Source organism: Arachis ipaensis, chromosome B06 (assembly GCF_000816755.2).
Source record: "Arachis ipaensis cultivar K30076 chromosome B06, Araip1.1, whole genome shotgun sequence".
NCBI lineage: Eukaryota > Viridiplantae > Streptophyta > Magnoliopsida > Fabales > Fabaceae > Arachis > Arachis ipaensis.
In genome coordinates this window covers 121412115-121424982 of record NC_029790.2, presented here as the reverse complement: position 1 = coordinate 121424982, position 12868 = coordinate 121412115, and the positions used below count along the sequence as shown (strand labels likewise).

The window sequence follows — 12868 nt, the reverse complement described above, 5'->3', positions numbered from 1 at the left end:
ACCATTACCAGATACAATATGTCCAAGGTAATCAATACTCTCCATACCAAAAGAGCATTTCGACAACTTGGCAAACAATTGGTTTTCTTTAAGTAATTGTTGCACAATTTCTAAGTGCCCTAAGTGAGTTGTCCATGTTAGGCTATAAACTAATATATCATAAAAGAAAACTAACATAAATTTTTGTAGAACCTGTTCAAAGACTGAGTTCATTAGTGCCTGGAAGGTTGCTGGTGCGTTTGTTAATCCAAATGGTATTACCAGCCATTCATATAGCCCTTGGTGAGTCTTGAAAGCTGTTTTGTGTCTATCTTCTGGTTGCACTAAAATCTGATGGTACCCAGATCTTAAATCCAATTTCGAAAAGTATTTAGAGCCATAGAGTTCATCAAGGAGTTCATGGACTGTTGGCATAGGGAACTTATCTTTCATTGTGATCGCATTCAAAGCTCTGTAATCTGTACAGAATCGTCATGTCCCATCTTTTTTCTTCACCAAAATAATTGGTGATGTAAACGGACTATTACTAGGCTGTATGATCCTTTCATGTAGCATTTCTTTTACCATCATCTCTATCTGTATTTTCTGGATATGCGGTTGTCTGTATGGTCTAGATTTGACAGATTTTGAACCATCAATGAATGGAATGCGGTGATTGAATGCTCTCTCCGGGGGAAGTCCAGTTGGCTTAGCAAACAGAGTTATAAGATTGCAACAATGATTACATCTCTGGTTCCATCTCCTCTGAAAAATTTAGAAATTTTAGATCTTAACAATTGAAGCAGCTTCCAATGTATACATTTTCTCAATTGTATTTGTAATGCATAGCCTCTTGAAAATGATGAAGTTGTGTAGTTATTGGTTCGAAAGTTTGCAACCCTCTCAAAGTAACCAACTTTCCTTGGTCATAGTAATGAAATAACATATGAACATTGTTTGCTGCATGTGTTCCTAATTGCTTGAGCCAAGAGACACCTAGCACCAAATTAAATGAAGCCACGGGTAGTAAGAATACATGAATATTAAGATTATTCTCCTAAATATTTACTGGCACATTAGCTATGAAGCCCTTTATATCTATGGTATGGCCATTATCCACCATCACTTGGTATGTAGGTTGATACCAACTTGGTAACTTAAGAAATTATGCAATTCGTGCGGGCATAAAGCAATCTAAACTCCCAATATCAAGTAGTATATATATCTTCATGCCATGTATTGTTCCTTCAAATTTCATAGTTTCCCCTCTTATACTCCCATGTAACGCATTCATAGAGAGGTAAGGCTAGTACGCTTCAAGATGTTAAACATTTTCTGTTAAGGAATCAACGGGTAAAGCAGTAGCTTCAATTATAATAGTCTCTGCCAGTCGCACTTCTCCATCAACTTCATCGCCAATTTGCAAGAGTAAAAGTTGTTTATTCTGCTGAGAACATCTTAATGGAAAGATTTCTTTAATTGGCGGGTGTCTTAGTAATTGGTGAATTTAATAAAGTAGAGAGGTTTGTGAGAGGAGTAGTATTTGATTGAGTGGTGAGAGTTGTGTATCGAGATTGTGTATAAGTTTTCTTTGACCAATTGTTGTTTCTTAGTTTGGTCTCAGCTTTATCTTCATACAATTTGGAGAGAAAATTGGCACGAATCAAATTATTCGAGACTTGTGCTATCACCTCTCTTCGAATTTCGATTTTAATCCACTAAAAAAATAATTTAAAATAGCATCTGGGCTCAAACCGTAAGAACGATTTGCAAAGCAAAAAATTCCATATAATATTGATGAACAGATCCAACTTGAGTGAGTATGAATAAATCATATCTTAAAGAATCAAATGTTGAAGGATCGAACTATGATTCAATAGCTCTAGCCAATAATTGCCAAGAATGAAATGGGCATGTCTTGTGCATCATTTGAAACCAGGAGACCACCTCTTTCTCAAAATGCATGGATGCCAAGTTTATCTTCTGATCTTAGGGGTTTGGTAGAACTTAAAAAATTACTCCACACGAAATAACCAATGAAGAGCATTAGAACCGTCAAACTTTGGGAACTCAACATGGATGCTACAAATAAGACCACCAATTTTTATGTATGGTTCTATTCTTGAGGATTTACCACCATGAGCTAAAGTGTTTGTGTTCTTGGGTTATTGTAGGTTATCAATTGCTACCTCCATGTGAGCAAAACGAGCATCAGTTGCAGTTTTTTTTTTTTTTTGTTCAAAATATCAATTAAGCGAAAAAGCTCACTAGTCACTGTATCCACTTTTACATGTAGGTCTTTGAGTCTTGTATTTTCAGCCATGGTGTTGACGAGAGCACCAAATGTAGCACCCACTAGCAGAATAATTATAAAAATTTCTCAAATAATATTAACTCACAAAAATAAAATCTGATAAACTAGTATTTTTAACATATACTTAGTGAGTACTAAGAAAAAAAGTTCAGCAACAAGAGTACATAGACCTAAATAATACTCACAAGAAAAGAAATAGGTATAACCAAGAGTTTATGACTAAATAGAAAGGAAAAAACAAGTAAAAAACAAAAGTACTATCTACTTTCAAGCCACACCTGAAATTGGCAAAGAAATTGGTGTTATTGCTAGAAGGGAGAAAGAAGAAACATTCTCAAAATTAGAAATTAAGAGCCATACCAATCATGATGTCAACATGTGTCCTTCTTTGTCTTGTATGTTTCAATCACATATTTCGTCAATTGAGAATTGACCATCTTTTGTCTCTAATCCTTTCCACTTCATAATTTTTAACCCATTTCTCTTTTCTTTCATCTATGTTTATGGATGAAATGACTCCAATAATCCTTGGTATCACAATACTAGCCAAACATAAAGGCTTTTAATTTAAAACATTTGACTAGATAAAGATAAGTGAGGGACAAAATACAGTGGAAATAAACATGTGGTTCTCTTGAAGTTTTCTTGGTTTGGATTGATGGGATATGTCCCAATGCAAACATAATTTAAATAACGTAACCATACATACACTAAACCATTTAGTTGTTGCAATTATATATGTGTAATGTCATTATTATTATTAGGTTTAATTACTCTACTGGTCCTTATAGTTTCGCAAAATTTTCAATTAGGTCCCTATACTTTTTTTTCTTTTAATTGAGTCCTTGCACCAAAAATTTTTTTTAATTGGGTCCCTACACTTTTTTTTTCTTTTATTTAGGTCCCTCTACCAATTCTTTTTTTTTTTTTAGTTGGGTCCCTATAAAATTAAGCCAATTACTACTAAGAGGGACTTAATTGAAAAAAAAATTTGGTACAGAGACCCAATTAAAAAGAAAAAAATTATAGTGACCTAATTGAAAATTTCATGAAACTATAGGGACCAACAGAGTAATTAAACCTATTTAAAATTTGGAAGAATGGACAAAAGTACACATGAATTTTCACACGATGGACAAATGTCACTCCAATTTTAATGAGTCATCTGTACACACCAATATCAAGCTCCATTGTCATTTCTACTTTTTTGTCGCTAGAGTAACTTTTTTGGCAGTAGTAGCTGCCAGGTGGCACTTTGCATTGTATGACGTAACTTTTTTTTATGACACAGTAGAAAATAAGTAATAAATTATTGAATTTATTAAATTTGAATAAAAAAGATTTACAAGTGACATAATCTCTTCGGTAGCGTTTGGTGGAGAGACAGAGACGGAAAGACTGAGACTGAGAGACAGAGACTAAGAGACAGGGATTGAAATAAATTTCAGTATTCTGTTTGGTGCAAAATGGGAGACAAGAATTGAAACAAGAATGAAACTCTAATTTAATTTGCACAAAGGGTAAAATTGGAATTAATTAATTAAAATGAAAGTATTTTAGGTATAAAATGTTATTAAAGTTTCAGTCTCCATTTCTAAAAATTTCAGTCCCCTGTGTCCCTACTTTTTGGAGGTACTGAAATACTGAAATTTTAGAGACAGAGACAGAAATTTTAATACCAGTCTTTGAACTAACAAACACGATACTGAGTCTCAGTCTCTCAGCCTCTGTCTCAATACCTCAAAACAAACGCTACCTTCATTCTCTTCCTTTTCCAAAATTTACTTCAAACAGAATCCGAGCAGAGAGTGAATAAGAAATCCTTCATTCTCTTCATTCTCTTCTTTCCTAATCTTCATTCTATGAGATTAAAAAAGAACCCCTCTCTAAACTTTCTTTGCATGTCTCGTAATAGGGATTTGTAAACCTTAAGATATCAAAATGTCACGATCTCAATGAAAGAAGAACATATTTTATGGTTGTGCAAGTGATTGTGGTGACTCCTCTTCTGTGCTGAAGAATAGGAAAAAGAAGTTTGACTACAACAATGACAAGTATCTCATGAGTCTGTGACAGAATGGAATCCTAAGAGATTGTTTCTTCATTGTTTGTTAAGAGAGGAATGTGATTTTTCGTTCTATTTATGATGATAAATGGTATACATCTTATGTGAAAAAGCTGAAATTGTCCTCGAATTCATGAATGCAGAAGGTTGAATTGAGGTGTGATTATTTTATTTGGAGTGATGAAGTTGCTAATGCAGACTAGTTATTATGTCTTCTAGCACAGATGTGTTGATCCACAAAAAGTCTTTACTTGATAGCTCCCTGGCTCATTTGACCTGGGACAATATATGTTCCAAGGACGATTCTCGTCTCGACAAATTGCCTTATATTTTGTAGGCTCTACCCTGCTGAATTTGATGTTTCTTCCTATTTGAATATTATATTTCCTCTCTATTCTCTTAAACTCATCCATGATAGCAAACTCTATCTTAAGCTCTAGATGAACTTGGCCAAAAGGTGTTGCTGAGTTTATTTGAAGCCATACATTGTAATTAATATCATATTCATTCTCACAATCGGATGACATTGGATTATGTAAATTTTTAGATTCATATTGATGGTAATCAGGGTCATAGTCACTGTCATCATCTGAATCAGAGGAATCAAACTCCACATGAGAAACAAAAATTTTTGGTGCCTCATTCCTTCTTCCTTGAACAAACAATTGACCAGGGGGAGATGGCCTCTTATACGATGCTTTTGTGTTTTTCTGACTGCTTTTAGATTACTGGGTGGACACTTCATTTTGACCTTGGCTTTGTTGTACTGGCTGAGTCCCTAATACATAATCTGTTTACGAAGTTGGACCCACTGTATCATTAACTCCAAATTCAAGTTGTGTTTGAGTTTTACTTTGGTCTTTGGTGGACTTTTGGGATACATTATGGGCTTGGACTTAGGCTTCACTTTGCTATTGGGTGGTGTTTTAGTTGACGTTTGGAAATTGATATTGTGGCATTGGTTGGTTTGTAGGTACATGCTTAAAAAATGTTCTTTTTTTGGCTTTGGTATGCTTTTTGGTTGGTTCTATTTTTTCTATTTCCATTGTTACCATCCACCTTCTTTTTTGAAGTTGGATGTCTACAAATTGTCATCTTACTTTTTTTTTTAGGTTCCTTGTGGTATAAGTTGTTCAACAAGATAAGAAATTGGGTTTGGCTCATCATATACAATCTATGAAGCACGGACACTTGGCTGAGTTGTCGTGTCCGCGTGTCGGATACATTTCGGACACGACACTCGTCCAACACTCATCTGACATGCGTGTTTGCTGTATCCAACTGTATCTTAAGGACACGTCTGGACACACCTAAATACCATAAAGTATCAGCGTGTCCAGTCTTATTTTTAATATATATTCTTGAAATAATTTTAGATATAGTATATATTATTATTTATTAAAACAAAAAGATATTTTAAATACTTGATATAATTAAAATAAGACATTAAAATAATTAAAAAAATTAATTTATATTTTAATATCAATAAAATATCAAAATATCATTACGATTTATCTAAAAAAATACTTTATATTTTATATGTATGCGTGTCTCCGTGTCTTATAAGATTTTAAAATTCGTGTGTCGGCATGTCCCATGTCGTGTCGTGTCTCGTGTCCGTGTCAATGTCCGTGTATCATAGTATACAATATCTACCACTTGAGCCTCCTCAGATAGATCAATAGTATGATCCCAATGAACATGACATAATCTCCCATTCTCAATAGCAAATTCATACATTCGGATTACATCACTGTCAAGCCTAATTAAATGCAAACTATTTGATATTTCATTCTTAGCCCAGTAAAAATCCTTGAAAGAAACATATCCCAAATCCTTAAATAACCCCACCATGAAAAATGTATTAAGAGTTTTAACATTTACCATTGAAATCGCAACAACCTCCCCTCCAACATATTTCAGAACTTGATTCGTATATCTCTCAAATCGTCCCTTATGATGATATACAAAAGTTATATGATTTGCCATCTATTTATAAAAAAATCCTCAATCAATCTATAGAACAACCAAAACCTAAATTAACATCAATCACTAATAAACCATATTTTTTAGTAAACCATAAACCAAAGTCAACAATTAGCAAGGGAAAGAAGCATTACCTTTGATTGCGTCTGCTGTTGAACTCTCCTCATTCGCCTACTACCCTGCGTGTCGACTTCTACCCTTGTCGCCCTACCATGTTTGCCTTCATAATAGAACAAAAATCACGAATTGTAATAAACTCAAATGCGAAGACTTCAGCAATTCATTTTCATTGTCCACTCTCTGCTAGGGTTCTACTATTCGAAGTAACTTTTAAGAATAAAGAGACGTTGTAACTTGTAAAGTTTTTTTTTGTAATTTAACAAAATCAATAATTTAACCCTTATTTTTTCCTGTGTCATCAAAATGGCTACGTCACACAATAAGGTGTCACTTGGCAGTCATTACTGCCAGAAAAGTCACTAAGGTGATAAAAGGACAGAAATGACAACGGAACTTAATATTGATGTGTACAGATAACTCATTAAAAAATTAAAGTATATATCTATTCATTCTAAGTTACAACACCAACTTTATCTACGTGGGTTTAATAGTCAAATTCGTTTTTAAAATATTATTCATTTTATAAATTAGTTTTTAAAAAATTAAATTAATCATATTAGTCTATAAAAAATAAAATATAAGTCAAATTTATTTTTTTATTAGTTAGACACATAACATGATGATGTGGTAGGTTAATGTCACATGTCATAAAATATCATGTGGTAGGTTAATGCCACATGTCATAAAATAATTGACAGATGTGTTAGGTCTATGACACGTGACAAATTTATTTAGAGTCAAATTATCCCTTGAAAATATACATATAAGTCATTTTTATCCCTAAAAATTTTTAAATTAATCAAATTAGTCTTTATATAAATTTTTAATATTTTTAATACTTGATTAATTTAATTCTAAATATAGTTATAAACTTATAATATATCAGAGAATATATGGCACACGTGACATGTGATATGACATGAATATAAACTAATAATAATAAACTAATAATTTTGTGATATATAGTATTAATCTATTACATTATTATGTCATATAATACTTAATGTGATATATTATTATAATTTGACTATTGAAAAAATTAATTTAACTTATATTTTATCTTTATAACTAATTTAATCATTCAAAAATCTATTTAAAAAATGAATATCTTTTATGGACGAATTTTGTTACCCACCCATAATTTAATTAGTTATATGTGCAAACGCATATAGGATAAAATATATAATGCACACACTCTAAAGAAAATTATAAACACAGTAATTAACTAGCTAGCAATGTATACAAGATTAAGCTAACAGTAATACACATAACAGTTAATTAGAAATGCACATGAATATAAACTAACAATGCACAATATATGTACACACATAAACAATTACTTTATAAATTTTTTAAATGAATATTATCACTCCTATTTTGATAATGTTATTACACATGAGAAGTAGAAGAGAATTTAGTTGTTTAAAAAAGATTTGAGAATTTTAAATTTATAAAGCAAAAAATAGAATAAAGAACTAGTCTAAAAATGAATTTTTGGCATGTGAAATTGTGAATAGCTTCAGTCATCACTGATTCACTGAATATGCTGCCCCGGCGCGTAGACCAAAAACATATATGAGCTTTGAGGCTTTGACCACTGACCATATCCCAATTCCCAACTGCTGAGTGCGCTAACCACCAAAACGCACACAAACATGGCTTCCTCTGCCGAACACGATAACCCAAGTAACCCCCTTCACTCTCTCTCAACGCTCACATTTTCTCTAATTTCTGCCTATTATTATGATTATGATATTGGTTATTACTTCAAACAGTAATTAAAACGTTATCTTTGTGCATGTATTCATTTGAGTGTAGAACTAAAGCGCAATTCAGAGAATGTGTCACAATTCAGTGTTATAGTTCCATTGTTTATTTAATGATGTATTTTGAATTGTTTTCTACCCCCTCAAATTGCCTAATTATCGAAACCTTGACTTGGTCCTTGTTGGTTTTGCAGGATCTGCAAAAAGAGTTGCTGTTGTTGGTGCTGGGGTAAGGTACGTTTTTTCTTCTTCTTTCCTTGGTATCATCAAATTTTCTGTTGCTTTTATCGTTTCTATATATCTTTGTAATTAGTTATTTGCTAATTCTTGAACTTATGGGTAGCCTTGGTATAATAGTTATAATGAATTAAAGTACAAGTGGGGGCACTGATAGCATTGTGCCACTTATTGTGTCTAAAATTGAGTTTAAAATGAATGATAAAATGTCATTTCAAGTTGTTTCTTTCTTAGTCGCGATAACTAGCACTGTCTAACTTTGTATTGTGGTGGAAGTGGGCTTGCTGCGGCTTACACATTGAAATCACATGGTCTGGATGTCACTGTATTCGAAGCTGAAGCAAGAGCTGGTGGGAGGTTAAAAAGTGTCTCACATGATGGTCTAGTTTGGGATGAGGGAGCTAATACAATGGTAAGTTTACTAGTAGCAAGTGTGCCGAGATACTTAAAAATTAAAAGCTACAATATGTGTTAGCTATGACCCATAGATACTGACTTGGACACTCCACATTACTTTGACATGGGCCCGGATAGCTAGACACAGAAAAATCTTAAAATGATAGGACATGGATGCATATGTATATGTTCAAGATTTTTATTTTATCATGTCTCTGCCAAAACTTTTTGAAACATTCTTAAAACATGTCATTTGTGTCAATGCTTGTTTCTACTAAGTTTGTTTCAATAAAGTATCCTTTTATTGGCATTTTTTTAGCTTATATCATCAGTAGATTGAAGATAGAGATAACTAGAAGTGTATTGAATTGGGAGTTCCCTGCAATGTATTGAGGAACTGAAGAAAATCCGGGGAAACTCTGCACAGAACCTATAGGGTACAAAGAAGAAGAGTTATAATCATAACTTCTTGCTAACTAATAGGTTCTAACTTCTAACAAACTACTCCTAAGTAACTTATGTGTCCTTACATATGAACATGAATCATACTACCTAGCAATTTGGTCTCTATAAAGTTTCACAACTTTGATCTTTGCATCAACAATTATTTATGTGAACTTTGTTTGAAGAGCACATTTTGTTTTAGAGGAGGGCTTGTAAGTTGTATGTTGTAATTAGTTTAATTTGTTCTACACATGCTTCAATGCCAGAAGTTCTTGCTATTTCGTTGTAAATTTATTTGCATTGTGCAGACTGCAAGTGAATTGGAGGTTAAAGAATTGATTGAAGCTCTTGGCCTTCAAGGAAAGCAACAGTTTGTAAGAATCTTCTATCTTGGAGAATTAAACGTACAAGAATACAATTTCATATTACTAAGCCTCTCTTTCATTTATCTTTGACTGCTGGCCTCTTTCTAAACTCTATCTATTTGAGCCTCAGCTCTTTGACTTATAATTTTGATTTTGTTGTTGGAATTGGAACTTTAATAATATTTATTGAATCTTTATTCTGGTTATAAATGATATTCTTTTTATCATTACAGCCAAACTCACAGCATAAGCGCTATATTGCGAAAAACGGAAAACCAGTTCTGGTATGTCTTGCATACAAGTTTTGGTTTTCTAAATTATCGGTTTCTTTTTCAACTACTATAACTGTTAAATGGGTTTCCATGCTTTTTGGCTATCTATTTCTCACAATTAAGTATGAAATGTGGCAACATTTTCAAAGGTACCAACAAATCCTGCTGCACTACTGAAGACGCAACTCCTGTCTGCACGCTCAAAGGTTCCTTTCCCAGAACATACCTAAGGATCTTCCTGCTTCCAAGCTTATGGAATTTTAACTGTCATGTTCTTGCAACATTTTGTATATTAGTAATGCTACCTACATATACTAACAACACACACACACACACACACACATACACACACACATTTTTTAATATCATTTGATACCCACTGTAACATTTTACAAAGTGTTCAGATTTGGGGAAATCTTTGTGTATCTTTTTTCTTTTTTAATTTGTTTGGCAGCTGTCAGAACATTTTCCAATGTTTGCAAAATGTAGTTTAATAGTTTAAGTAAATCATGAATCTCAAGACTGAAATCAATCTGAGGGTTTGGGATATGCATGGTATATTAGTTGACCTTTGGTGGCACTAGCTCTGGGATGTGACAAGTATGTCCAAAAAGAGATATAAGGTTATAAGCTCAAAAATTAGACCTATGGTGTGACTTTATTGGTACAGAAAACACTGATGCACCTCCACGCAGATGATCACTAGTTATTTCTCTGTCATACATATTCTTTAGAACTCAAAAATATCCGATATGAACTCTGTCCTTATCTAATACCTTCAACAGGTTTGCTCATGCTAACTATCCTAGGCTGTTTCCTAGATTGGTGAAGACCAGGTGTAGGTCTTAGTTTCCTTCAATATTTTTCAATCAAACCAAACAATAGTTTATAGCTCAACGCCTCAACCTACCTGGCACACAGAAGATTTTCCCACCCCCTAATATGCAGGTATCTCATGTTAGTCTTCTCGGTGTTCACGATTACTTTTCAACATTCAACATCTCATGAACTTGAGCTTTCATCATCTGATGTTTGCACATTTTAGATATATTTCATTCTCGCAATTGTTTGCAGATGAAAAGTTCTTGCTTGCTCTCTAAGAATACCAAACTTGGGAATCTAAAATGAGATGCACTCTACGACATTGAAACCTAAGTTAGAAAATAAGATAAAGTTCTAGACATAATTTGGATGAGGGAGTGATTTATATAGAAGATAAATTAGAGCTTATTTTTTTGCTGTCCTTTTATTTCTATTGGTGATGTTGATTACCTGCTCTAAATATAGCTGGTAAAACCTAGTCATGTATTCACCATTAAAAATATATAAGCTTGCCTGCTGATTTTCTATAATTTGCAGATCCAGCTAATTTTTGAACCATTTATGTGGAAGAGAAGTGACCCTTCTAGTGTGTGTGATGAAAATTACACAGAAAGGTGCGATAATCTAAGTTATTCACATCAAGTTCTATAGAAGACCCTTGCTTTCTCTGTACTTTTTTTTTTAACAGATTTATCCGTACTTTATATTGTACCATATGTCGAAAATGGTATCCTCTGATGACCTTTTATTTTCTTTCTTTCAGCGTTGGTAGTTTCTTTGAACGTCATTTTGGGCAAGAGGTATACACCACATGGCATTACCATCACCCGTGTGTAATTTTTCTGCTAATTTCTAACATGTTAAATGCTTACTGTGCATACAATTCCTGGTGCATAGTATTCTTTGCGTGGACTGATGTGGCTTTTGTCTTCTTATAACAAATTGTTTGAAGGTCGTGGACTATCTTATTGATCCTTTTGTAGGTGGTACAAGTGCAGCAGATCCGGAATCTCTTTCTGTGAGTTCATTCTCAGAATTTGAAATATTTCTACAGTAGTTCATATTTCAGGCTTTTCAATATGAATTTGGTTGTAACTGATTTTGGATATAATATCTTAGTCTGTTGTTCTTCAAATTCTATAATTTATATACCAAGGAATTAGTTGACTACATAGAAACTAGGCAGTCCTAGGAATTAGTTGTATAGACACTAAGCACTCTCCTAGAAAATTCTCACTTATATATAATACACACTTCAATATCAATAGGAGCAAGCTTTTGTTCTCTCTCTCTCTCTCTCACACACAGACACACACCTATTTCTTAATCTTTTCAACTCATATTAACGACTGACTAATGGTGTCCTAAAAATAAATCACGTGACTACTGCGTTCAAACAGAACATTTGCGCACTCACAAGCATGATACCATGGAAACTTGGTCAAAATGCTGGTCAAACCTTAAGATTTTATAATTTAACCAGTTGGGACAAAAGCTTTAATTGCCCTATCTTTTGAGTTTTTGAATCTAATTTGCTTCCTTCATATATTTCAAACAGATATGCCATACTTTCCCAGAGCTATGGGATTTGGAGAAGAGGTATTACACTTGCATGTAGTGCTGTTAAATTAAAAATTAATGGAGTCAATGATGCCTGATATTTTTAGCTCAAAACTATATTCTAGTTGATCTTTTCCCTTGAAATCAATATAATATGAACTATAGAGTCCTGACTCCCTCTCAGCTGTATACTGTTTCCAAACTCATTGGTGTTATATTAAAGAATATAATAAGGAATGGCTATAATGATTTTTTTGATATGACAAAGTTGTGTCCTCATTGCACAGGGACCTGGTGAACTATCTGAATCATTTTTGCCATATATGTGCAAAAGCCATGACTCTTTCTCTGTAGGCAATTTCAAATTCATGTTTATTTGTTCATTTGTATTCCATGTATTGTATAATGTTCAACTGTGGCTTTTCAGCCTTTTTGCACTTTAGTAGCCTTAGTTGCACCCAAACTGTTGACTATATAGTTTAGCCAAGTGGTAAGTGCTCAATTCAAAATAACAGAAACAATCTGATTTAGTACTTGTTCAG

At 33.2% G+C, this 12868-nt stretch overlaps 1 protein-coding gene across 4 annotated transcripts in view; it reads left to right on the top strand.

The window, feature by feature from the left end:
- Positions 7961–12868, top strand: part of LOC107605036 (protoporphyrinogen oxidase, chloroplastic/mitochondrial) — an 8969-nt gene continuing 4061 nt past the window's right edge. The window contains exons 1-10 of one of the 4 annotated variants that reach the window (XM_016306775.2): positions 7961–8150; positions 8425–8464; positions 8744–8879; positions 9616–9681; positions 9906–9956; positions 10094–10150; positions 11304–11380; positions 11530–11566; positions 11719–11784; positions 12325–12365. In XM_016306775.2, the coding sequence (XP_016162261.1) occupies positions 8120–8150; positions 8425–8464; positions 8744–8879; positions 9616–9681; positions 9906–9956; positions 10094–10150; positions 11304–11380; positions 11530–11566; positions 11719–11784; positions 12325–12365 (602 nt within the window). In that variant the 5' untranslated portion in view covers positions 7961–8119. Of the gene's footprint in view, positions 8151–8424; positions 8465–8743; positions 8880–9615; positions 9682–9905; positions 9957–10093; positions 10151–11303; positions 11381–11529; positions 11567–11718; positions 11785–12324; positions 12366–12868 lie in introns of those variants that run through there. The other 3 variants (XM_021104913.1, XM_021104914.1, XM_021104915.1) reach the window with 3 other exon arrangements.